General features: G+C 39.7%; 1 protein-coding gene and 1 pseudogene across 6 annotated transcripts in view; one reads left to right on the forward strand and one right to left on the reverse strand.

Annotated features, from left to right (window-relative positions):
* Zc3h13 (zinc finger CCCH-type containing 13) overlaps positions 1 to 27,721 on the forward strand; it is a 64,165-nt gene that overhangs the window by 30,858 nt on the left and 5,586 nt on the right. For 4 of the 6 annotated variants that reach the window (XM_031360830.1, XM_031360831.1, XM_031360836.1 and 1 more), the window contains 10 exons: positions 4,863 to 5,060; positions 10,354 to 10,661; positions 11,642 to 12,310; positions 12,750 to 12,941; positions 15,922 to 16,513; positions 18,151 to 18,254; positions 18,554 to 19,744; positions 20,237 to 20,749; positions 24,869 to 25,021; positions 26,055 to 26,255. In XM_031360830.1, the coding sequence (XP_031216690.1) occupies positions 4,863 to 5,060; positions 10,354 to 10,661; positions 11,642 to 12,310; positions 12,750 to 12,941; positions 15,922 to 16,513; positions 18,151 to 18,254; positions 18,554 to 19,744; positions 20,237 to 20,749; positions 24,869 to 25,021; positions 26,055 to 26,255 (4,121 nt within the window). The remainder of the gene's footprint in view (positions 1 to 4,862; positions 5,061 to 10,353; positions 10,662 to 11,641; positions 12,311 to 12,749; positions 12,942 to 15,921; positions 16,514 to 18,150; positions 18,255 to 18,553; positions 19,745 to 20,236; positions 20,750 to 24,868; positions 25,022 to 26,054; positions 26,256 to 27,721) is intronic. The other 2 variants (XM_031360832.1, XM_031360833.1) reach the window with 1 other exon arrangement.
* LOC116084082 lies at positions 9,125 to 9,395 on the reverse strand (annotated as a pseudogene).

The following is a 27,721-nucleotide window of genomic DNA, read 5'->3' on the forward strand; positions in this document are numbered from 1 at the left end:
CCGGGCAGTGGTGGCACACGCCTTTAATCCCAGCACTTGGGAGGGAGAGGCAGGTGTATTTCTGAGTTCGAGGCTGGCCTGGTCTACAGAATGAGTTCCAGGACAGCCAGGGCTAAATAGGGAAACCCTGTCTCAAAAACCAAAAGAAAAAAAAAATTACAAGGGAAACACTAAGTTATATATATATACTCATACACACACACATATATACACACACATATATATATATACTCAATTTTATATGTTTTTTTTATATATAAATAAAATTGAGACAGTCTTTTGTAGCTCAGGCTTCTCTCTAAAGCTTCCTTGAACTGAAATTAGGTATTAAATCTACTTCCCTAGTGTTGGGATCACATGGATGTGTACCAGCACACCCAAGCATTTACTTTTAATATTTATTATTATTGTTTTTTATATATATAGGCATATATAAATATATATATAGCATTTATTGTTATTATTGCTCATACCACAGCAAACCACCAATGTGGAAGTCACAGAGAAGCTTTTGACTTCTAGTAAGTCATTTGTCTTCTTCCATCACATGGGTCCCCAGAATCAGTTAAACTCAGATTATCAGGCTTGTGCAGCATTGTATTGAATCTGTCAGATTGTGTGTGTGTGTGTGTGTGTGTGTGTGTGTGTGTGTGTGTGTGTGTGTTGGCAGTTAATGGAGAGTCTTGAGTATGTTAGGTAATCATTGTATCACTGAGCTACATATATAACCTGAAGGTAACCTACTTTAATTTCATCGCTGAGTCATAGCATAAATTGTTGGAAGACATATTAAATGTAAGGATGGGAATTTCTGTTAAAATTGAATAGGCATTTCAACCAGTGCCAGTAAATCAACTGAATGCAGATAAACAGACTCTGATCTTTCTGGGTTAGCATAATGGAAAGATGTAATTACTGGCAAATTAAGTCATACTCTTCTTTGATACACATTCTAAGGTCTGGTATGATAATATCTGGAGATATTTATTACAGTGTGATTTAGAATCACAAATACATTCTCTGTTTTGACCTTTTGCTTTCTTAACCCAAGCAAAGTTTTCTGTATATATATTTTTATAAAAAGAAATACGAAATATTTTTAAAGTTGTCCAGAAATAGTTTCAGAATGATATAAAAATGATAAAAATGGACAGTGGGCTGTATGCCATGAGTAAGAAGTATATTGATCATGTGTTGCTAAAAAAATAACTAATAGACTTTAAAATGTTAAACAGTCTTGCTGATCTCAGTCTTCTTCATTTGGAAAACAATGCAGTATAGTAGAATTTTGTTTTCCAACTCTGTTTTTAAAGGCATATCAAGAAATTCCAACTTCATTACTTTTTAAACTTGAGTTTCATCCATGAGTGCACTGTATTGCACTATTTCTTCCTCTCCCTTCTCCAATTCCTATGTCCTCCCTCTCTTGAATTTATGACCTCTTCTCTAGTTATTTTATGCACACATACACAGTGGTGTTGCTCTTGTTTTAGTCGGTTTTCAGGATGTTTCTGATGATGATGGTAATAGATAAATACTGGCTGTTAGTGATTTAACAGAGCTGCAGTTTCTCATCATGCAGAATCAAAGCGGATGTTTCTAGGCTGGGGCGATGGCTTAGTCACTAAAGTGCTGTCCTGTAAGCATAAAGACTTGAGTTTGATCCCACATGAACAGACAGACAAGGTGGTGTGCACTTGCAATCGTTGACTATAGAGACAGATGGGGAGGATCCCTGGAGCTTGCTGTCCAACCACTCTAGCCTAATTGGTCAACTCCTGGAGATGGGCAGCCTTCACAGGGACGCCAAGCATATGAGCCTGCTCTGTATCCTCTACACACACGAGCCAACCCGCACCCTCTGACAGTGCTGAATTTCCTTAGACTTTGGAATGGTGTGCTTAAGGGAAATACCTGGATGTTGCACCTGTGTAACTCTGTGGTGTACAGTAGCCTGGGTGGAAGTTCTAGGAGAGTCATTTCAGAGAATAAAGTGTAGAGAGTGTGGCTCAGCACTGGGCCAGAAGGAAGATTAGCAAACATCATCTCTATTATGTGGAGTAATGTGGAAATACATTTTTGTCAAGAATCCCTCCATGATTTCATCTTTAAAGTCTTGCCCAAATGACAAATATTGTTGTTTCTCTTTAAAGTGGACAAATGTTTAGAAATCGAGACATTTATTACCATTTTGTACATAAAGGGTTTCTGTAATTTCATAAATAATGTACTGGTGTTTGTGGCTACTGTGGTTATTGATAGAAGGAAAGGATGTGAAGATTCAGTCATCAGGTTTTAGGAATCTTTTAACTGTGTAAGCAGCTGTTTCTATCTACACTAATAACAGAGGGATACGGACCAAGAAAGCTCAGTTTTCTAAAGGCTAACCATGAGTCAAATGCTTTTAAATCTTTTAAAAAATCATACCAACAATTCTGAGGACCGTGCTGCCTATTTTAATTATATATCCAATGAATCTTGGGATTGCAGAACTCAAAGTCATATGAAATAAGCTCCAATGAAACCACACCAAAAGTATAAAAACAAAGGGCTCCTTAAAATCGTAAGATGACACTGAATGCCGGGAGGATATGGTATATTAAGGAGTGGCCACACACTAAACAGAAATAATTTTAATAGATACAAGATTTGTAAATTTAACACATTCATAAGAATGTTGCATTGACAGGTTTAACTTAAAATTGAAAAATATCTGTGTAAAGACAATTTTAGAGAAAAGATTTTCATGAACACTGAAATTGTTAAATATGAAGTTAGTAAAATGGTTGTGATTTTTTTAAAAGAAACTACTTCAATATTAGTAGTAAATTTTTAAAAAACATTTATTTATTTTTATTTATATGGGTACACTGTAGCTGTCTTCAGATACAACACCAGAAGGGTGCATCAGATCTCATTACAGATGGTTGTGAGCCACCATGTGATTACTGGGAACTGAACTCAGGACCTCTGGAAGAGCAGTCAGTGCTCTTAACTACTGAGCCATCTCTCCAGCCCAAAATGGTTGTGATTTAAAGGAAAAGTACACAATATGACAAATTTGAGATTCTGGTAGAGGGTATTTCTACCAGATGGTAATGACAGGAATTTAAGATGATGAGATATTTGAGTGATGATATAAAACAAACAAGTGTTCAAGTTCAACAGCTCATTGGTTGCTGGCATGTGTTGAAAAAGATAAAAGTACCCAGGCTTTGTAAAAATAAGTAAATAAGTAAATTCTGAGAAGTAATGTCTTATAAGTATCAAGACAGAAAAGCCAGATCACCCAAATAGAAAATCAGTTATGTTGACTCTTCTTTGTAATTTTTTTTTGTTTGTTTGTTTTAGTTTTCAAGACAAGGTTTCTCTATATAGCCCTGGCTGTCCTGGAATTCGCTCTGTAGACCAGGCTGGCCTCAAACTCAGAAATCCACCTGCCTCTGCTCCCAAGTGCTGGGATTAAAGACATACGCCACCACTGCCTGGCTGTTTTTCTTACCTAAAGCTCTAAATGGCTTTGAAATAAATATCAGTGATGGGGCTTTTAGGGATAAGAGTGTTAACATGAAAATACTGTTCAGTTAAGCTTTGTGTCAGCTATAATGCCAAGTCAGCCAGGTTTAAATATGTAAGGGATTAAAGTCACATAAAACTAAAGTGCCAAATGATAATCTGTACCTCAAAACCACTTATAAATTATTGTATACTTAACAATGAAAGGCAAAATTCCAGAAGTTTAGGAGGCTATCTATGTTATCTCAGAGTTGGAAATGATTTCTTAAATGAGATTCAAAGATTTAGAAAGATGTTTAGTAACAGTGCTAGGCAAGCCAATTTTAGATGACATAATTAGTTGTTCCTTCTTTATTGTGAGCAAAACTAGTGACTGCCAAATTGATAAAAAATTTAGAGCCTCTATTTCAGGCAGTCCCACACAGTGATTTTTTTTTTTTTAATAACATGATTCCCTAAGTTGTTTTTTGTTGTAGGCAGATGCCTGCACTTTGTCTATGTTCATTCCAAATGAAACACTCTAAGAGCTGCTGCTGTATACAAGACAGGGGTGTTGATTTGCAATAACAATAAAAGTATTTGTGACCACTTTTGTATGACTTGCAAATACAACTTGCTATAGTTCCATTTGTCTGTTTCTTTTCTGTACTACAGGTTGTGGCTGATAAACCATTGCCAAGTAAAGTGTTTGCTCTCTTTCACACTTTTTTCTAGGAATTTTAAATTTGGGATTGTGTGTTTTTGCCTTTAATTCAGTTTGAATTAATTTCTGTATATGATACAAGATAACAGTTCAGCTTCATTTTTGTACAAGGATATCTAGTTTCAGTAGATACACAAAAGGACAGACACAGACTATAGAAGTGTGTTAGGGTTAGTAATTTTTCCTTTTGTAATTGGTTTCTTATAGAGAGAGGGTTTTGAGACAGGGTCTTGCTCTTTGGTCATGGATGACCTAGAATTCTGTGAAGCACAGATTGGCCTTGAATTCACTGTGGTCTTTCCTCAGCCACTTAAGTGCTGGGATGACAGGCATTCATCTATTCTATATGATCTAAAAAAGAAAGCAACGTTAGCATTTTTTCTTAGGATGTTATGTCTCTCCCTGAAACTCTTCCACTGCCCCCAACGCCTTAGAAACGACTCTTTAGAATGATATGTAAGCATTGTTTTTAAAAGTAAACTATACATTCTTTGTTCCGTGTGCATTTTTTCCTGTATGTAGATAGTATATTGCATAGTAAAAGGACAAATAATCGAAAAGAATTGTAAAGCGCACTTTAAAATCATCTAGATGGGGTTCCAGAAATATTGAAACTTCTAACTATAGCTTTATGTACCTCCAGAAATTCGAAAGGCAACCAAAGTAAAAAGAAAGGGCCACGCACTCCTAGTCCACCTCCTCCTATATTAGAAGATATCATTCTGGGGAAAAAATATAAAGAAAAGTATAAAGTGAAAGACAGGATAGAAGAAAAACCAAGAGATGGAAAAGACAGAGGACGGGATTTTGAAAGGCAAAGAGAAAAACGAGACAAGCCAAGGTAAGTAGAAATGTTTGGTCAGTATTTATACAAAATCAAGATTCCTGACTCTGCAGAAGCTGTGGGACATAGGTTTTACTGTTTTCAATTGTGTATTACATTTAATAGTTCCTATAATGAGTTATGGATTATACATTATTTAATCTAAAATTATTTTAGTGTATTTTTTTGTTTTGTTTTGTTTTGTTTTTCGAGACAGGGTTTCTCTGTATAGCTCTGGCTGTCCTGGAACTCACTCTGTAGACCAGGCTGGCTTCGAACTCAGAAATCCACCTGCCTCTGCTTCCCAAGTGCTGGGATTAAAGGCGTGCGCCACCACCACCAGTATTTTAGTGTATTTAAGTGAAAATTGAAGATGATAACTATATTAGATGTATAGCATTGCATAGATGGAGAGCAGCGTGAGACAGAGCTCCAGAATGGCATCCTGAATGACTTCAGATTCATTATAAGTAGAATCATGCAATCTTTGACTAGAATATTTCACTTAGTTTAATGTCCAGAGAGCTCATTCATATTGTAACATATGGCAAAATTTTCTTCTTCATAAGACTAAGTAATATTTCATGTGGCACAAATCATTATTAATTCTTCCATGGAGAGTGTTTGGTTTGTTTTCACCTTTGGCTTGTTTTAAAATAGTATTGTTATAACCACCGGCCTATAAATACTGCTTCAGGAAATCATTGCCAAGTCCTGTACATAAAGTTTTCCATTGTTTTCTTTTGAGGGTTATACTGGTTTGGTGTGTGCATTTGAAAGGCCATGTCAAGATTTAGTTTGCTGTCACATTTGTTGAAGTGACTGGGTTTTCACCCCCTTTGACTGATACTGAAATCTCTGTGGAAGTTCATCTGAGCATGCATTTGCAGATTACTTCTGAGCACTCAATCTTGGACTACCTGGCTTTGTATGTGCCCCCATGTGCAAGTGCATGCACATGAAATAATACTCATTCATTAGGAAGGTCACTATGAATATGACAGTGTTTTGCTTTTTAAATATATCTCTGTACTGTGTTCTGAATTCTGAAAGAGTTCAATCCTTTCAAAAGTTGTTCTGGCTATTTGAGCTTTCCAAGATTTCCATATAAATTTTAGGATAAAATTGTTTTGGAATTTTGAGTGGCATTGGTTGTAGATTGCTTTCATTAGTGTGGGCAGCACAGTAAATCTCTAATCCATAAGCACAGATCCAGCTTCCTTTTCAGATTTGTTCATTGTAGTACGCAGAGATACAGCCGATTCTTCGTGTTATTTCTTCTACAACTTTACTGAACTCATTCTAAGAGGATTTTGTTTTGTTTTTGTAGAATCAAGATTTCCTACATACAAGATACCATCATCTACAAGTATTTTTCCTTTTTTCTTTTCTATTTGATGACATTTATTTTTTGGCTTGATTGCTGTGGCTATGATTTTGCGTACTATATTGAATAAAAAGGGCATCTTTGTCGGTGTGTTATAGGGAAAGCTTCAGTTTCTGTTCAGTGATATATTAACTGTAAGCTTTTCATAAATGGCTTATTGATTATCATCATCTGAGACAGGGTAAAACCATGGCTTGGAACTTGCTATGTAGGCTAGGTGGCCCTAAACTCTGCCTCCTGAATGCTAGGATTCCAGGCATATGCTACCATGCTTGGCTCTGCTGAGGACTAATAAATGGTTTTGAATTTTGTCAGATGTTTTTGTGTATTAGTATCCTTGTGTGATTATTTTCTTATTTTAGTTCTTGTAGTATATTGTATTAGTCATTTTTCAAAATGTTAACCACTCTTGCTTTCCAGGAATAAATGCATGTAGTCACAGTATGTATACATTTAACATATTGTTCAAAGTACTTTGCTAGTACAATATTGAAAAATTTTTTATCTGTATTCATTATCTTCTTGCTTTATAAGATTTGTAAAATACAAATTTGATGAGAGCCAGATTCATTCTTGATCAGTTTTCAGATTCTTTAAATTTAATGCTTCCCTTGAAAAAGTATGATTCTTTACAGAGATCTGTCTCTTTTATCTTCCTCTCTCCCTCCCTCCTCCCCCTCTCAAACACTTGGAATTGGTAAAGATTTTAAGGAAATAGGAAGATGGCTTGGTGGGTAAGAACATTTGGTCTGCAAACATGGGATCAATTCTCAAGTGCCAACAAAATGAGACATGGCTGCATGTGTCTGTAACCTTACCATTGTAGGGTGGAGACAGGTCCTGAGAGTTCTCTAGTAGATACAGTGACTTCTCATTCATTGAGAGCCTTCTCAAAGGCAATAGGCAGGGATAGATAGAGAAAGTTACTTGACATCTTGCTCTGGCCTCCTCATGCATCCCTTCTCCAAAGAAGGATTTTAATATAGGAACTAAAGGAAAGTCACAGGAAAGGATGCAACACTCACTTTCCATGACAGATGTGACCTTCTTAAAGAGAGTGGCCAGTCTTTAATCAAGATAGTAAAGTTACAGGAAGAGGACAGACATTTTACTTGGCTTTGCTTCTGTATAAGATAGCTAGTTACTTGTTCTCTAACATTTTTTTCAGCTGCAAAATATGTAAAATACACTTCATTGACTTCAAGTCGGATTAAATGAAGGAATAATTCTTAAAACTAAACTAAAATGTTCAAAAAATACAAGCATTCCATTTTTCTACCAGAATGCCAGAAATTTGGAATTATGCTCTAGTATTGGGTAGATTCTTATCTCTTGTTCTCAGTGGAAATGCTTACGTTGTTTTACTGTATTCTAGAGTGAGCCACCTTCATTGTTTAGTGCATACCTTTTATACAAGGAGTGTGTATGAGGATTAGAGTCCAGTCAGGCTCTCAGCCATAGCTGCCACCTCCTATCTTGTAGTCTTTTTGTTTTCACAATTCTTGATCATTGGCTATTGTTGCTGCTACTTCTTCCTTTTGGGGGGCAGAGTATGGTAGGGTGAGGGGAGAGACTGGATCTCTATTATATAGCTCTGGCTGGCCTGGAACTCATTCTGTAGACCAGGCTGACCTGGAACTCAACAGAGATCTACCTGTCTCTGCCTCCCAAGTGCTGGGATTAAAGGCATGGGCTACCATGCTTGGCTGGCCATTGACTTTTAAAGTAGTAGCAGAGAGACAAATGTAAAGATCTTTAAAATCAGCCTTTTTCTGAAGTTTAAAAGGGTATATGAGAAGAAAACATGGTTAAAATAATAAAGCCATTATTTGGCCAGAGATTAGTGTTCTGGCTTGAATTGGAGTTCTCCTTCCATGATGTAGGTACCAAGATCTGATAGATAGAAATGGACTATATGGTATGTCTTTAAAGATAGTGTAGATTAATTAATACTATGGGTTTTTGTGTGTGTGTGTGTGTGTGTTCTTTGAGCCAGTCATCAAAGAATATTATAGATACCTTTGAATCAGTCTTTTTCCTTATTTTTTTTATTTTTCTCTCATACATTACATTCCAACCTCAGTTTCCCCTCCCTCCACTCCCCCCACCTACCTTCTCCCCTAGATCCATTTCTTTTCCATTTCTCTTAAAAAAAAAAAAAAGGCAGGCCTCTCAGAGGTATCCACCAAAGATGGCATAACACGTTACAATAAGACTAGGCACAAACTGTCATGAAGGCTGGATGAAGCGATGCAGCAGGAAGAAAAAGGTCCCAAGTGCAGGCTAAAGTCAGAGATAACCCACCCCACTCCTGCTGAGGTGAGTCCCACCAGACACAGGGATGTACAACCACAGGGATATACAGAGGACCTAGCTCAGACCTATTCAGGGTTAGTGTTGGTCATTTCAGTCTTTAGCTGGTCTGTGGCTGTGTTCTAATGGTGTCCTTGACTCCTGGCTTTTACAATCCTTCCTGTCCCTCTTTTGCACAGGTTCCCCTGGTTTTGCCTAGTGTTTGGGTGTTTTGCTGGATGACACCCTTTGATGACAATTGGGCTAAGCATCAATCTATGAATATAGCAGAATATTGATTAAAATATCTTGGAGTAACTCTAAGCAAGAAACTTCAAATCTTTAATTTATGTTAAAAAACTTGAATCAGTTTATTGCACAACACACATGTCTTAAATAACTTCTACTGGCCTTTGAGATCCTTCAGTCTTTGGATGGAAGACTAGACAGTGACAGAAGTGATATTGTAGGTGCAGGCCAAGCCAGTCATTGTTTTCATGGATGAACCACAGGGACAGATGCCACTCTCTTCTCTTCATCTTGGCCTTGCCACAGAAGGAACAAGTGTACTTGGTGTGCTAGCTAATTTCAGTTTTCTTCATCATTTTCCAGAAGGAGGCACCATAGCAGGTCCCATATTTCCCAATGATTCCGACCTCTTTTCATTTAGCCATGTCATTAGAACCTAAGCCCAATCCTGAGTTAAGTTTGAATCAATTTTAACTGTAACCCAGAAAGAAACTCAGAACTCATAGTTCAGTGGCAATCATTTTTCAGTTTTTTATTTTTAAATTTGTTTTTTTATATAATTAGATTATTTCCCCTTCCCTTTTCTTTCTAGAAACCCTCTCATGTATATGTGTGTGTATCTGTGTCTGTGTATCTGTGTGTGTGTGTCTGTGTTCCTAACTACATAGTACAACCTTTTTAGTTTGTATAATGATACTTGTATATTTACTTTGAGAGCTGAACATTTGGTGTTAGGTGACCAGCTGGTGTCCTTAGGGAAGACTCTCCTGCTTTAAGTATTTGTTATTTGCCTATAGTTGTTTGTCTAGGGTTCAGGCCTCATGAGCTCACCCTTGTCCATGTTAGTAAGTCTCTTGGTGTCATCCTTGTTCAGATCATATATAGGCAGTCATGTTGATGAGAACTTATAGATGTAATTTCTGACATTTCTAAGAGATATAAACTCACAGCAAACTGATTGACCCTCAGGCTCTTATATAATCTTTCCACTCCCTCTTCTGCAGTGATCTCTGAGCCCTGGGTGCAGAAGTTGTGTTGTAGATGTATAAGTTGAGCCTGAGCTCCACAATTCTGCATTTTGATTGGTTGTGGTCTTCTGTAATGGTCTCTTGTACTTTGGGTGTAAGGACACATGTTTATAATGCAGTTAGGGATTGTGCTGGTTCAGTAAAGTTATAGTTTACAGGTTTATCTCTAAGATCTGTTCTAGATCTTTTGTTTGCACTCGAAAATCAGGTAATTTTATAGCACTGTGAATTAAAATCTGTCCAGACTTATTTCTTGTACTTCCAGTTTTAACCTTATAGCCCATCTTATTTATGCATTTTTCCTTGGCTGAAAGAGAAAACTCTTGAACAAGCTTCTTGTTGTTTTTACTCATAGGTCTTCCTCCCCGGGACAGCACCATTCTCCTCTGTCTTCTAGACATCACTCGTCATCCTCACAGTCAGGGTCATCCATTCAGAGACACTCTCCTTCTCCTCGCCGGAAAAGAACTCCTTCCCCGTCCTACCAGAGAACTTTAACACCATCTTTACGACGTTCTGCCTCTCCTTATCCAACCCATTGTCTGTCTTCTCCTCAGAGAAAGCAAAGTCCTCCAAGACATCGCTCTCCAATGCGAGAGAAAGGGAGGCATGATCATGAACGGACTTCACAGTCACATGATCGGCGTCACGAAAGGAGGGAAGGTAAACTCTGTCTATGTGCTTTTCCTTTTTCAGAGTTCTTATACTTTATTTAAAAATTGCACATCCACATTTATCATTATGTAAGAACTAGAAGAAGATTGTATTGTTGAGTCTTCTGTAACATGCAGGCTGCAGCAGTAGCAAATGCTTAAATGTAGAAAAATGAAAAGTGTTAAGTATGCACTAGTGAGCACTTAAAGGTATGTAAATTGGTGCCACCTTCTATGATATTAATGAGCACTTTTGGCCATTACCAGAGATGTATCTTTGGCCAAAGTACCAGAGATGTTTGATAAAGGAGGGGAGCTAGGGAAAACTCCCAGGTCAGCCAGGTCAGTGCAGTTGACCCATGGGATTTCCAGGAATAAAGGAAGTAGGCAGTGGTTGGGAGGGTAGTCCGGTGGTAGAGCTCTTCCATGCATGAGTCCTAAGCTTGGTTCCCCAGCAGGCAGTACAACAGTTTTCCAGATCCCTGAAAATTAAGTCCAGGCTGGATCTGTACTCTCAGTTCAGGGTGAAATGCTATGTACAGTAATAGTTCTCATCTCTTTGTGTGCTTTGTGTATGTATTGTCCACACATATACATATTCATGTGTGTGTGTGCACATACTTGTGCAGTTGGCTGTACATGTGTGTATGTGGAGACCAGAGTGTGTGTGCATCCATCATGTGTCTTCCTCCTATTACTCTCCACCATATTTTTGAGACCCTCTCTCATGAACCTCAGCTCACTCACTGAGTAGGCTAGACAGCCCCGGGGATAGTTTCATCTTTACCTCCCCAGAATCAAGATTACAGGTGGGGCCACCACACCTAGTTTAAACCTGGATTAATTTTGTCATTTACCCTTATTTTCTCTTTTTCTGTTTAAAACATGAATCTTTTTGTAGTAAAATGTTAAGTACTCTGTGTGAAATATATCATCTAGTTCCCTCAAACTATGAACAAAATTAGAGTTGTTTCCAAAACTGTGTTACAGAAACTCGAGGCAAAAGGGATAGAGAAAAGGACACAAGAGAAGAGCGAGAGCCTGAACATGACCACAGGGATGACAGAGAACCACGAGACAGCCGAGACCGGAGAGACACTAGAGACCGCAGGGAACTTAGAGACTCCAGAGACATGCGGGACTCCAGAGAGATGAGGGATTATAGCAGAGATACCAAGGAGAGCCGCGATCCCAGAGATTCCCGGTCAGCTCGGGATGTCCATGACTACAGGGACCGTGAAGCTCGGGATGTTCATGCTCGAGATGTTCGGGATGCTAGGGATGCTCGAGACGCTCGGGATATTCGGGATGTCCGTGATGTTCGGGACGTGCGGGATGTCCGAGATGTCCGCGATGTCCGCGATGTCCGTGATGCTCGGGAAGTTCGGGATGTTCGGGATGTCCGGGATGCTCGAGATGTCCGGGATGCTCGCGATGTCCGGGATGTTCGGGATGTCCGGGATATCCGGGATGCTCGGGATAGTCATCGAAAGGAGGATGTATACCAGGAAGAAGCCCGCAGTTATGGCAGAAACCACCTGAGAGAAGAGAGTTCTAGAGTTGAACTAAGGAATGACTCTAGAAATGAGTCTCGAAGTGAAATTAGAAATGACCGAATGGGCAGAAGTAGGGGGAGAGGTCCAGAACTGCCTGAAAAGGGTACGGTTTTTGGCATGTTAATGAACCATATCTTGTATAGTCATATAGAAAGCGTTAAATAGCTCAGGTTTCTTTTCTAAATGCATTATTACTTATATTTATTGTTAGCATTTTATGAGAATAATTTGACGTCAGTTGAATTCCATATTGGAATTACTAACTTGAGCAGAAAAACCTAAGGGGAGTTGGGTAAGTCATGCTCGCTATACTTAGTGATGTAGAATACTATGAAAATTGTCTTCAGACAGTTTGGGTTCTCTGACCAATGTAGTTTTTGCTTGTTTGTTTGTTTGTTTGTTTGTTTTTCTATCAGTGTTTATAACACTTTAGAGTACAAATAAATAATTAAACTTTATACTGTTTTAAGGAAAGATTGTGACTGATAAGCTTGTTGCATAAAGTTTACCTGTTAACTATTTTTTGAACATCCTTTATGTAGGAAGTCGAGGCACAAGAGGATCCCAAATGGATAGCCATAGTAGTGGCAGCAACTACCATGACAGCTGGGAAACTCGAAGTAGCTATCCTGAAAGAGACAGATACCCTGAGAGAGACACTCGAGATCAAGCAAGGGATTCTTCCTTTGAGAGAAGGCATGGAGAAAGAGACCGTCGGGATAACAGAGAACGAGGTTTGTCAAACAGATGTATCCTGTAGTGCTTAACAGCTGGGGAAATTATTCTTTAAATTGATATCAAATCATGTTTAACATGAAATGTAGTTTAGGATCCATACTTGGTAACATATTTGAAGCTATTCATTTAATCTTTGTGTGGTGTAGGATTGTGTCATTAGCTACTAGCACCTAATAAAAACATCTGAAGAGCTGGGGGTGCCCTATTGCATGTGGTAGGTAGCGCCTTAAAAATGTAGGTTATTGTGTGCTTTTACCAGGTAACCCCTACAGTTGAAGGACCTGGCTACTCAATAATTAGCTGTTGCAGTAATTTTACAGTGTCAGAGATCTGTTAAAGAAATGAAGAAAAAAAAAGAAGGCAGGGAAAGAGGAAAATTAAGAAAGCAGGGCAAGTGTGGTGATGGGCTGAGGAGTATGCAGAAAATCAAGATGCTTATATTTTGTCTTGAGAGTCCATACTTGCTGTAGCTAATTTGTTTTGTATATCTCAAGTAGAAATTTCCTGATAATCTATTAGATGATCTTATAAATTAGTGTTGAAGCTGGATTACTAGAAAGTACATAAGGATTAGATGCCAAATAAAGTCTCTTTGATACTATCTATTGACTTTAGAGTTTTTATTAAACATCATGAAACAATATTTATGCAAAAGTGTAAAGGTAAGAGAAGCAGCTAGCTTTGTGATAAACACGTTCTATTGAGAATAAAGAGTAAGTACAAATTCCCAAAGATGGGTAGTACTTTACCATGTCCCAGAGTGTGAAAGAAGCTGGTGTGGCTATAGTTTGAGCCGGGGGAAGATGGAGAGGGTTAAGGATGGATATAGGCTCAGGTGTACCTTGTCTCACTTTAATACAGACAGCTGATGATGGGATGGTTCCCAGGACTATGTAAAATTCTGTTAGCCAAAGTAACAATTCTGTGGAATATCAAGAAAGCTCCCCTAAGTAAAGAGGTATTGTCCACATTAGCTCAGAGAATGTATCAGCCTGTTGGACGGAACACTGAGAAAGAGTAGAATGGTGTGGTGCATAAGCAGCCATGTAGGCCTAAAAGGCTCATCTGTTCCCAGGTAGCAAGCAGTGAAGTATGAGGCTGGAGTGTGGTAGCCAGGCAGCTGGAGCAGAAGACTTAAGGGGCATATAACACAGGCTGTAAACAACCTCTGACCAGACTGGAATGGTCAGATTTCATTGCTTTTCACTACCTACAAGTAGCTGCTTTTAAGCATGCCGATCCGAGTTTCTATGAGAAACATATTATGCTTCTGGATGGGAAACTGAAGGCAAAGATACCAGCCACTTAGACTGTTGATGGTGTCATCCTCAGACAGAACTGAGGAAGTTCTGCATTAATGTGGCAACTGTAGAGATGGGCTGGAAAACAAAGAAGTATTAGAATGAAATCAGTGTACCTGTGTAGAATGGGATTGGGGAAAGCATGAAAGCACAGCTTTGAAGAATACATTTTTGGGAAGAGATCAGAAGGAAGACAGTTTGGCATAGTATTGTAGCATTTTTAGATCCTTTGTATTTTCCTTTAAGATGGGAAGTTTTGGTTGGGATTATAAAGCTTTCATTTGCCCTTAAAATGACTGGAGTCTAGCTTCTGGTGCTACTACACCAGAGCTTACTGGTAAATTACCAAATTGGTTTTTTGTTTTGTTTTTTTCAGGTTATTTCATAATGGTGATTTTGGCTATAACTACTCAACCAGAAATTCCCTCTAACATAGATCTGCTGCAAGAATGTTATGATACAATAGATTTATTTAAAGTTGTAATAGATTTCAGCAAAAGTAACAAAGAGTGAGAAGAACAGACTTGGTTCTGATACGTCTGATTAACTGACAGTTACCAGAATTGCTTTCACCCCATTGGGACTGCTAAGCTTTTAAAGAAGGAGCAGTAAAGACTCAGTAGGGTTTCACTGTGTTGGAGCTTTAATCTTGTATGAACTTTTGAAAGGAACCTGTAAACTCTGTGGAGGAATTTAGGAGAGTCTTGTTTGTTTTGTTTTCATTAGAGATAAGGCAAATTCATGTTACTATGTTGAACCTACAAATATTCTAATACTATCTACTTAACAGGCATTCTTGTTGCCAGCCTGTTGGGCATACTTATAGCACAGCTTATTGGTCACCCAACCAGTAAACATTATTATACAGCTTGAGAGTAGTCTCCAGAGTATAGTGTCCTTGGTCCCATGGCTATTTGGAGAGAATAGCCTGTGCCATTCCCCAGTGCACAGTTTTGATCGCAGACTAGTTTCCTGTTGAGCAGCATGCATCCAGTTTCTCTATGGGACTTGTGTAAGGACGGGGGAAGGGAAGTACTTAAGAGGCAATGAGTCAGTTATTTTAAATGCATCAGTATGTAATTATGTAGATTTAATAATTTTAAGGTTTTTAGACATCAGTGCCCCAAATTCTAGCTTACTAAGAATTAATATTGCAGCTGTAAGTTTCAAACATTTGTTTGTTCTTTATTTGCTCACATTATAGCTGTGTTTTGGTGTGTATACATTTAGGGCTGAAATTAGAGCTGTGACTTACAAGGGAAATTTTTTTCCTTCAGCTCCTATGTTCTACACCTCCTGCTGCCCCTATCCTTTGCCACCAGCATTCTCAGGTCCTGCTGTGGGGACAGAGAAGATAAGAGGTGGAGGGTAGAGATGGCAGGATTGAAGCGGGGTTGAAGTAGTGGGCTGAAGGCAGGGTAGCGAGCATGTAGGGTAAAATCAAGGATGGATTGGTACAGGGTGGATGTTGGTGGGAAGCAGAAAGCAACTAGCTAGAGGGCAAATGAACATCATCTTTAAGAAAGTAGTTTTTAAAGGTTCAGACTATAAGTGCAGTACTTGATCTATACTTTGTTGCTGCCATGACCTGATACTCTATACCCAGATAAAATTTAAGACTTACCTATAGGATATTTGACAAATCAATCACTGACAAACTTAATTTTTATTTTAGATCAAAGACCAAGCTCACCTATTCGCCATCAGGGAAGGAGTGAGGAGCTTGAGCGAGATGAAAGAAGAGAGGAAAGAAGAATAGACAGAGTGGATGAGAGACGAGACGAAAGGGTTAGAGACAGAGATAGGGATCGAGAGCGAGAAAGGGAGAGGGAGAGAGAGCGGGAGCGAGAGCGGGAGCGAGAAAAGGAAAGAGAAAGAGAACTAGAAAGAGAGAGAGCTAGAGAGCGGGAAAGAGAGAGAGAGAAAGAGAGGGAGAGGGAGCGAGAACGAGAGAGAGATCGTGACCATGATCGAGAGCGAGAAAGAGAGAGGGAGCGAGAGAGGGAAAAAGAACGGGAGCGAGAAGAGAGAGAGAGGGAGAGAGAAAGGGAACGGGAACGGGAAAGAGAAAGGGAACGGGAGAGGGAGAGAGAGCGAGAACGGGAGCGGGAGCGAGAGAGGGCCAGAGAAAGAGAAAAAGAACGAGAACGGCAAAGAGAGTGGGAAGATAAAGACAAGGGACGCGATGACCGGAGGGAGAAGCGCGAGGATGTTCATATTCGAGATGACAGGATCCTCAGAGACAGCCACGAGGAGAGGAAGTCCAAGTAAGGAGGGTGGGTGGGACCCTCAGTTCAGAAGAGCGTGCCCAGGGTTTGTGGGTGTTCTGTGCTTTGCTTTGCTTCATGTGTATACCATACATGTTTATTTGGTGCCTAAAATGTTGTCTAGAAAAAGAATTCTGAGTTCTATTTATGGATCCCAGGAGTCTATTTCTGCTCTCTCCCTCTCTCCATTTTAGTAATGAATATGCCAGGCTGTGGTGACATATGGTTTTAATCCCAGCACTCATGGTGCAGAGGCAGGTGTATCTCTGTGAGTTCAGGAAAACCAGGGCTGCATAGAGAAACCCTATCTCAAACAAACAAACAAACAAACAAAAAAGAATAATGAATGTAAACCTCAGATATTGTAGGCAAATGGACATTTCTCTTGAATTGTGTCTCCTAAGACTGAGATTTTTAAGTCTTTATCTGTTATATGGTTCCATGATTTTATTAATATTTTTCATGTGTCTGTTGTCTAACAGTAGCATGTTTTTCTGGGTTTTTTTTTTTCATATCTAACCCACCTAAAAATTGAACCTAGAAATTTAGGAATGATGCTAACCAAACAGTAGTTAAATGAGACTAATACCTTCATACTTTCATAGCTTGTTCATCTCAGTGCCCAGAACTTACCTACAACTTTCTAGGAAAACATTGTTTTATGTAATTTTGCTGAGTTACCATAGTGTTTGCTTTATTATTCTAATTTCAGGTTTTCTTAAAAGAATTTAAATGGTTCATATGGTCATATGAGTGACCCTGTTCATATGGCCACTCATCTATGTAAGGAACTGTTCTTTCTCACCTTTTGATCCTGGTATCTAGAAACAGTGTTAACTCTTAAAACTTAGAATTCAATTGGGAAAAAAGTCAGAATTTAACTAGCATATAAGATAACACTAGAATAATTTACCCAGGGTATTTAAGCTACTAAGTTGAAGTTTAGTTAAAAAAACAAATATGTAAGCACATGGATTATTTTGTTGTTGTTTGTTTGTTTGCCATTAAGCAAGTGATTTAGTTCTTTGACGATAAAAGGAATTTTTATAATGTACCCAGTGTTCTCACATGCTACTAGATTTATCATATAATTAGTTTAACTCAGTCTAGTCATATAAGAAGGGTTTTTACTTTTCTCTCAATTTCAGACAAGAGAACTTTGATTTGGGAACCGTAAGGAACTTACTTAAGTTGCATGAAATTAATGTGGCTGTAAGTCACACTCATAGCTTTTTAACTCCTTAAGTAACTCTTTGATTTTTCTTATCCCTTTTCTCAGCATAAGACATAAAATTGACAAGTTGTATTACAGAATACAGTATTGTATTGATTTTTCTGCTGTATCTTACCAGCTTGGAGTATTTAGATCTGGCAAGTTTCCCATGAGTGTTTCATGTGTGTAAAGAGAGGAATGTCCCTGTGGATTTTTAACTCACAGATGTATATTTTAGCAAATAAAGTAAAAGAAATTTTATTAAAAGCCTAGATGTCTTTTCTAAGTATAGCTCTGACAAAATTAGCTTGCTGTGATTGTACGTTCTACTTACATGAAGTAATACTGGTAAAAAAGCAGAGTACAGAAGTCTTTTTTTTTTCCATGTGGAACTTTATTATAACTTGTATTTGTCCAAATTTAGGAAGCGCTATAGAAATGAAGGGAGTCCCAGCCCTCGGCAGTCCCCCAAGCGCCGGCGGGAGCATTCTCCTGACAGTGACACCTACCACAGTGGGGATGACAAAAGTGAGTAGTCATGTTCTGTCTGTGCATGCTCATTGTAGCGACGAGCCCATCCTCTGACTGATGAACCAGACTTTTTAAAATGTTCTTGTCCTATGCTGCTAAATGTTTCCTTATGTGAATGGAGTGTGTTAGGAATACTGTTTTCACACCAGGCCACTATCTTTCCTAATATTGGTTGTTAGAGATGTGTTTTTATTTTCGTTGCCATTTTGAAATGAAAACTGAGTTTGAAGTTTAAGTGTGATGTGTTCTATTTACTGACCTAATGAAGATGTGACTACTTTTATGTTTTTGTATAGATGAAAAGCATAGACTCTTGAGCCAGGTTGTACGGCCACAGGAATCTCGTTCTCTCAGCCCATCCCACCTCACAGAAGACAGGCAAGGTAGATGGAAAGAGGAGGATCGTAAATCAGAAAGAAAGGAGAGTTCAAGGCGCTATGAAGAACAAGAACTCAAAGAGAAGCTTTCTTGTAGCGACAGGCAAAGGGAGCAGGCAGAAAGCGTGGACAGCTCAAGAGTGCGCGTGCAAGACCTCCTTAGCCATCGGCAGGCCGAAGACCGCAACCGCGATGGGTCTGATCGAGTCCACGATGAAAAGAAAAAAGCAAAAGCTCCGAAGAAACCTGTAAAGAAAAAGAAGGAGGAGGATGTCGGAATAGAGAGGGACAACCTTGAGACACATGAGGATAGTCAGGTGTTTTCACCAAAAAAAGGACAGAAGAAGAAAAACATTGAAAAAAAGCGTAAAAGATCCAAGGGTGATTCTGATGTTTCTGATGAAGAGGCAGCCCCGCAGAATAAGAAGAAGAGAGGTCCACGCACACCCCCTCTGGCCATCAAGGAGGAGCTGATTGACATTTCCACTGACAAGGATGGCATCCTCGAGGATCCACTGAAGAAAGAGGATACAGCCTTTAGTGACTGGTCCGATGAGGATGTGCCTGACCGCACTGAGGGCATGGAAGCCGAGCACACCGCAGCCACTGCCACTCCTGGAAGCACCCCTTCCCCGCTGTCTTCTCTTCTCCCCCCTCCACCCCCTGTGGCTGCTGCCAGTTCTGCAGCCACTGCTCTTGCCCCCTCAGCTATTTCTGCTACCACCTCTGCCACTGTTTCAAGCTCTGCTGCTACCTCCAATACCAATGGCAGTGAAGACTCACATAGAAAATGCCACAGGGCACGAGGGGAGAAGGTGGAAGTGTCTCATGTGACCCTAGAAGACACACCACATCGCAAGCTGGTGGATCAAAAGAGAAGCAGCAGCCTTGGAAGCAATCGAAGTCACCGCAGCCACACCTCTGGTCGCCTACGCTCCCCATCTAATGATTCTGCTCATCGAAGTGGGGATGACCAGGGTAGTCGGAAGAGAGTGCTCCATAGTGGCTCCAGGGACAGAGAGAAAACAAAAAGCCTAGAAATCACAGGAGAGAGAAAGTCTAGGATTGATCAGTTAAAGCGTGGAGAACCCAGTCGAAGTACTTCTTCAGGTAATAAAGTTGAATTGTGATCCTGTTGTTTTCTTATGAAGAAACATATGCAGTGGGATGCTCACATCAGGATCTTAGCAGTGTGTTACTGATCAGGCTTATGTATTTTAACCTTCTTTCTCTCTGCCTGCAGCCAGTGCTACCTTTTTGACCATAGAAAATATGATAGAGAAGAAATTGAAGGCTAGAAAAATCAGCTGTATCACTGCCTAGGCTTGTGTGTGTGTGTGTGTGTGTGTGTGTGTGTTACACATGCTTTGGTCAGTAGTGAAAATGGACAAGGACAGTTGAGAAACTTTTAATTAGCACTATAATTGAGAAGAATTTTACCTTAAAATGAGTTTGGATGTATGGGATTACAGATGTAGAAATATAAAGTATATAAACAGAACATGTAGAAAATAGAAAAGTTATATAGATTGTGAGGGACTGTAAAATAAACATTCTGTTCCTGTTTCTTGTGTTAACTTTACATATGTGCACTTGCTTTAGATCGCCAGGATTCCAGAAGCCACAGCTCAAGGAGAAGCTCTCCTGAGTCAGATCGGCAGGGTCACTCAAGATCTGGGTCATTTGACAGTAGAGACCGACTTCAAGAACGAGATAGGTATGAGCATGACAGAGAGCGGGAGAGGGACCGGAGAGATCCCAGGCAGAGGGAATGGGACCGGGAGGCTGAGAAGGAGTGGCCTCGGACCAGAGACCGAGATAGACTTCGGGAACGAGAGAGAGACCGAGACAAAAGGAGAGACTTGGACAGAGAAAGAGAGCGACTGATCACTGACCCCATGGAAAGGGACAGAGAACGAGATAGAACTTTTGAGACGTCTCAGTTGGAATCTGTGAAACGAAGTGAAGTCAAATTGGAGAGTGAACACGAGAGAGACCTGGAAGGCAGCTCCCGGGACTCTATGGCCTTGGACAAAGAAAGGATGGACAGAGACCTGGGGTCTGTGCAAGGGTTTGAAGATGTGAGTAAAGCTGAGAGAACAGAGAGTCTGGAAGGTGAGGGTGCCGCTCTTCTCTTATATTCCCTCATTCCTATTCGAGTTTTCTGTTAAAGTTATCCATGAATAAATAGATGAATTGACTGCATTCTGTTCCAGTGGAAGTAAATGAGTAAGGGAAGCAAGTCCGTGAGAGTAAAGGTGTGCTCATCTCAGTAGTTATGTTCAGGCGACTTTCTCAAAGAGCTTAGTGAAGTAAAGAAGTAATGGTTAAGGTAGAAGACAAGGAGCAGAGCATCAGTTACTTTCATCGCTGCCTAAAAGTTGAAATGAAGATCACTTAGCTGCATTGCGTGTACCCTGTAATAACATCACATCTTATTCTTACATGATAGCAAAATTATCAGCTCAGCATGATGGCTCACACCTGTAGAGCTGTCTCCAGGAAGGAAGGCTGAGACTGGAGAATCAGGTTCCAGTCCTCCTGGTCTATAAAGCAAGACCTCTTCTCAACATGTGGCAAAAATTAAAGCAAAGCATTAAATAGCTATTAGTGGTTCCTGTTTGCTAGGGCAATAGAAAAAGAACACGTTGTAACCCCACTCCTAAAACTATTGGATGGCAGACATACTGTAGAAGCCTGACGGACTCTTTAGTTAGAATCCAGGGCCGCATCAGCTGCGTGATCCAGTCAGAGGCAGTCTTTTTTTTTTTTTTTTTTTAAAGATATTTTCTTTATTTACATTTCAAATGTTCTACCCTTTCCTGGTTTCCCCTCTGAAAAAAACCCCTATTCCCTCCCCTCTTCCCCACCCACTCCTGATTCCTGGCCCTGGCAAAGGGCCTCTCCTCCCATTGATGACCGACTAGGCCATCCTCTGCTACATGTGCAGCTGGAGCCATGAGTCCCACCATGTGTACTCTTTGGTTGGTGGTTTAGTCCCTGGGAGCTCTGGGAGTCCTGGTTAGTTCGTATTGTTGTTCCTCCTATGGGGCTGCAAACCCCTTCAGCTCCTTGGATCCATCCATTCTCTAGCTCCTTTATTGGGGACCCTGTGCAGAATAAAAAGATATAGAGGCAGTCTTAAGCCTATGGAACTTTATTCCCCACTGTCTCTCCTGCTACCTTTCACTCCCACTGTGCTAGACAAACTGACTCACTGTAGGGGTGGAGGATAGTGACTTTAGTCAAAAGAAAGTTATTCCAGCCAGTTCAGTTTGTTACAGTACAATTCAATTTAGTTATGCAGAAAATCTAAACTTCCTTTAAAACCATGACTCGATATCTCATGTTATTTATACTCAAAATTGAGGTGAAGTGTAATAAGAAAACTAAGGTAGAAATGTCTTTAAGTGTATGTGTGTGTGTGTGTATGTGTGTATGTGTGTGTTTAAAACAGGTGTTACTGAGTTACGTAATCAGAACCAAGAGATGTATGTAAACAGTCACTTTTTAAATCAGTGGTTTTTACTATAGGTCAAATGCTGTCATATGGCAGTTTAAAAATAATAAAATACCATTGTTTATGAACTCATGCCCAGGCCACAGACAGACAAACTGACTCGGGCATGTCTGGCCTGTCATCCTTCTTCAGCCTCCTTTTCACTCTAACAAAGAGCTGTAATGTATTCCTTGCCTTCTGGAGCTTTCTCTGCTAAATGCAACAGCTGCTCTATGAGCCTCTGCTCTGCTGTTTCTGTAAGCAGCCCTGCGCTGTATCAGAATGACTTTCCCATGGTTTCCTCCTATTGATGAATTCCATCCTTTGTCATCAGGACTGTGTCAGGACACACCATGCTGTTCATGCTCAGCCTGTGTGTGCACTCTCCACCTAATATTTCTTGGTGAACTATATGTACCTCAGGTTAACAGGAGATGGCTTCTGGGAATTCTTTAGAAATCCTGCCTCCCAGACTCTCCAGTTTTACTGTGCAGATTTACCTCATTGTTCTGCATAGCCTTTCATTTCAACTCAGCAGATTAAGGTTCTGTTTTGTTCGGGGTTTTTTTATTTGATTGTTTCGTTTGGCCTGTATAGTAAAATTTAAAAAGGTGGATTGTTACATCTGTTGGTTATATAACTTCCGGTGTGCCTCTTTTTCCATTTAACAAAACATCCAAGTTTTCATCACATTACAGTCTCATCTCAGTTTTGACTATAAGTAGCATCAGGTCACAAGTTATGGTTCTAATGGAAGTACAGCCTTAGGATGTAATTGAATATAATTGAACTAGTCATTATAATAGGTTTTTAGGTCTGGAGTTACTGTTTTTATCCTGAATACATCATTCCTTTACTGTGACCACAGATAATATGCATAAATATTTAGAAATGAATCGCTTGCTGTAGCACATAAATATTTTACTCAGCTTATGGTAGAAAAAGTGAGATAAACTTATGTGTACATTTATTTTTAGAAATGTATTAGTATAGTAATATTAAAATTGTTTGCCTTGGAGATGAGTCAGTCAATGGGGATATTGAGAAAATACAGAATTTTATAGTAAAGAATAATCAGTAAACCATTGTTGGGGAGAGGACTCAGCTATGGAAGAGGTTCAGGAGGTCTTGATGGTTCAACTTTCATGAGGCATGAGCTGGCATGAGCTTTTCAATGATGCACATGCCTGAGACTCACCAGTGCTTCCATGGGCCACTCAGCTGAGAGCAGCACCAGGGCCAGCATCTGCTGCTGCACCAGGTAACCAGGTCTTATGGTCTAGATGGCAGCGCTACAGCCACTGTACCTATGGACTGTGCCTCGTCTCAGGGCACATGCTGCGGCTCACCATCAGTGGAGGCTTTGTGGTGGTCAGAATGCCTTCTGCCATATGCCAGGGGCTCAAGAGCCCCAGGGGTGCAGTAGCAATCTGCGGGTCATTGATTTTAGAGCTAGTGTATGCCCAGAACAACATGGATTCATCTAATCAAGATTTTCAATCTGAAGAAATCAAAAATCAGTTCTGGAGATCAACCAAGTTAATAGCATAAAACTGAAATTGGTTGAGACAATATAAAATCCTAGGTTACACTTTCTTTGTTAGGAACAGCTTCACTGCTCAGCATGGCCAAAGAAGGACTTCTATGCAAGTCCACTAAGGTGTCCTGCAGTGGCCTCACAAACTAGCATATGTTGCTGTTATAATAGAGTACAAAAAAGGGATTTTCTTTTGAAAAATAGAAAAACTATTAGAATTATTAGAACTACTTTATAGCCTCCAACTTTTTATGCTGCAGATGAATACCCATGAGCCTTTTGTTATAGTCTGAAAACAAGGGTTATAGATCCATAAAGTATGTAGCTTAGAAATAATTAAGCATATTTATAGTTTGGGGACTAGGTTTACAACTAACTCAGCAGGAAATAAAAGCTTAGCCAGGGAATAGTTGAAGGGGAAAGTCGATAAAATAACAAAATAGGATTTATACTACTGATGGCAACAAAACACTTTGATAATATATTACAGCATTCTTCCAAAAATTTTATTCAGTAAGGAAAACATTGAGACAGAGAAGCTGAATGGAGAAGTAGTGAAAATTAAAATTAAATGCATTTTCACATTTGTGCCTTATTGTTTGAAAATTTATATAATGAGCTAAATATCATAGACTAAGATTCGGGCGTATACTGTAGTTTGAAATAGGTTTGCAAGTTTTTAAAGTGAATTTATTTGGGTAAAAAAATTGCTATAGCCTTGAGAAATTAGATTTTCCTCCATATTCAGGTATTATTGAAAATTAACACACAAAAAGAAGATATGAAATAGGAGGAGACGTGTTGAAGAAGAGCGCTCCAGCAGAAGGAAGAGCAGAGGAAGGGAGGCAGGGTACAGCGGCACAAATTGAGTGTGTACATGTACAAGTTGTCAGTATAGCGACCTCCTCAGCATTACTTCCAATTCTTGAACTGTGGCGTCCCAGCACCTTTGTATATTGCAGCTGTATTGTTAATATTAAGAATGTGACTAGTAAAAAATTTCAGGTTAAGTTATCAAATGTTTGACTATGAAATGTAGTTTTCTGGTTAAAACAAAACAAAAAAAAAAACTTTTTCATGGCTTATTATTGTGCCCAGTGGTATCTGCCTTTTAATTCCACTTACAGTTTTTATTGCTCCCTTTTAGTTTTTATTAGTTTTTATTTATTTATTTTTGACATTAACTTCCTTTGTTTAGCAGGAGATGACGAATCTAAGTTAGATGATGCACATTCATTAGGATCTGGTGCTGGGGAAGGATATGAGCCCATCAGTGATGATGAGCTGGATGAAATTCTGGCAGGGGATGCAGAAAAGAGAGAGGACCAGCAGGAAGAGGAGAAGATGCCAGGTAATGTACTGCAGAGCTCAGAAGAAGTGCAGCTTGTGTGCTGTGTAATGTTCTGCCGTAAGAGGTGGTAAGGGGCACTTAGCTCCTCCCATTAAAAGAGTGGTACAGTGTGTGTGTCTGTGTTTTTAATGGGCATTCCATGTGAACTCGTGTCCTAGGGAAGAAAAGAATTGTAAGAGTTCTTTTTCCAGAAGTTTTCCAGAGTTTAATTCATATTATCTTACCCAGAACCTAAGCAAATCCCAGCTGCTTGCCAATGTCCAACACGGCAGGTATGTGATACAAGACTTCACAACTGTGGTGGGTTCAGTCAGCTTCTTAAACAACCTTCAAAAATAGAGATAGCAGAAGTTTGTTTGAACACAGTTGATATAGTTGCTTCTCTGCAATGTGTCCATTCCGTGATTCTCGTCCTTACTGTGCTGGGTACATTGCCCGCTCACTTGAGTGAGTACTGGGAGAAACACTCCTAACCTCAGGAAAGCAGCCGTTTATCTTAGTGTTTAAGAAAGGATCTCCTGTTATCATTCTAAGGTGACTTCAAACCCTCTGAATAACTGAAGGTGGCCTCTCACTCTCCTGCCTGCGACTCCCCAAGCCTCAGGTTACAGGCGGTACCCGACACCTGTTGCTGTTTTGTTTCCTTGTTCTTGTGATAAGGAGTTACTTGGCTTGGTCTGGATCTCTATTAATATTCTTGTTTCATTTGACCTTTTATTTCCTAACTTAGAGATGGCATTTATCACATCCTCTTCAGATTGTCTGCTGTGTGTTACTAGTCACTGTGTTACTCTTTCACATTCTGTCACTTGTCTTTTCGTTGAGTGGTCATATGCCACAGGGCATGTGTGGCTCTCAGAGGAACAACTTCCTAGCCAGTTCTCCATCCTCCATGTGGGTTCCAAGAATCAGGCTGATGCTGACAGCTCTGACTGCTGGCACCTTTACCTGATGAGTCATCTCGGCAGCCGCAGATGGCAGTTTCTTGGTATAAAGTAAAGTTCTTTTCTTCCTTTCTTTAACTTTTTTACAGACCCATTAGATGTGATTGATGTGGACTGGTCTGGACTAATGCCAAAGCATCCGAAAGAACCAAGAGAGCCTGGGGCTGCACTGTTAAAGTTCACGCCTGGAGCCGTTCTTCTGCGAGTTGGGATTTCTAAAAAGTTGGCCGGTTCTGAGCTCTTTACCAAAGTTAAAGAAACATGTCAACAACTTCTAGAAAAACCCAAAGGTAACTTTACTTTGCCTTAACTGTATAACATGCCGTACTATTAGAGTGCTTTTGGGAAGGATTCCATTTGGTTGTCTTGTAGAACTTGTGCTCTGGGAAGTTTTAAAGAGTCATTTATATATTTCTTAAGTTCAAGAAAAGCTTAATTCTGACAAAAACATTGGAAAAATAAAATGAACTTTCTGTATAAAAAAATGCTTTTGAAGGCTGAAGGTTTGTTTCAGTGGCTGAGTGTAAGCAGGAGGCGTTAGACTCAATTGCAGCACTACAGAAAAGAGAAAATTGCTTTTTAACACAGAAGTTCAGGTGTCAGAATACACAGAGCTTTACCCAGGGCTAAATAACACAGTTTATGAAGTTGGTAGTTTTTTTTCCTAAGGAAATAGTGGATTACTTCACACCCTTTCACCTGGTAACAAGCAGAGGAATGTACTCAAGTGCAAAGTCTAGGTTAAGCCTTTAATAGAATGGTTTGGCTTGGTGGGTAGTGTCACTGGTCTGTGATCCAGAGAACACCCTGCTTGTCACCTGGTCTCTGGTCCTGTGAGCTGTTGGAGTACTTATACCACCCAGACCTTTGGACTGCAGTGAAGTGCAGACTGGTTACTGCCGGCTGGACACTGAGAACAGTGCCTGAACAGAGGAGCACTATGCTTTGATAGTATTTAGTCAGAAAGTATTTCATCTCAATTAGTTTTCACCTTATTACAACAACTTTTAGCAGAACTGAACCTTTTAATGTATGGATACGGGTGGTTTTGTTCTGATGTTTGTTTTATAGCTTACTAAAACTTTTTGTCATCAAGAGGCTGAACAGATGCTTAAACAAGGGGAGGGAGAAAGTGAAGGCACCATTACTTACCACGTTTGTTATTTTGGGTTTTTTTTGGGGGGGGGGAATTGTTTTAGGTTTTATGAGCCCGTGTCCTTTTGCCTAGTCCCATAATCAGTAAAATTTCTTAATTTTAAGACTACTAATATTGTAATTGTGAAATTTTATAATGATCTGAAGGTTCTTACCACATTCTTTTCTCTTTGGTTAGACCTAGGGCCTTGGAAAATAACTCCTCTAACCCTAGATTTTTGTCCACTTTATCCCATCTAATTTTTTAATAAAAATTTCTGGGTATATGTGCCTGCATATGTCTGTTTGTCTGTCTGTCTGTGTATCCATGTATGTGTCAGGGTAAGTATTTTCCCTTACCTTTACATGGTTTGATCGAAAACCACTTTACTGTGTCTTAACACATTGTCTCAGGTGTTTATGTGACTGAGGTGTCTGGCTAACCTTGGCTGTGCTCACAGTGGAGGTTGCAGAGGACACTGTCTCTGCTATGACTGCATTTGAATCTTGCTGTGGAACAGTCCTGAGATGCAGGATTGTAACTGGTATTTACCGCTAGGCCAGACACTGAGTTTGACTTAAATATTCTTGCTTGACCTTTCTCCTTTTTTTGGTGGGGGGG

The sequence above is a fragment of the Mastomys coucha genome, unplaced genomic scaffold (assembly GCF_008632895.1).
Source record: "Mastomys coucha isolate ucsf_1 unplaced genomic scaffold, UCSF_Mcou_1 pScaffold9, whole genome shotgun sequence".
Lineage (NCBI taxonomy): Eukaryota > Metazoa > Chordata > Mammalia > Rodentia > Muridae > Mastomys > Mastomys coucha.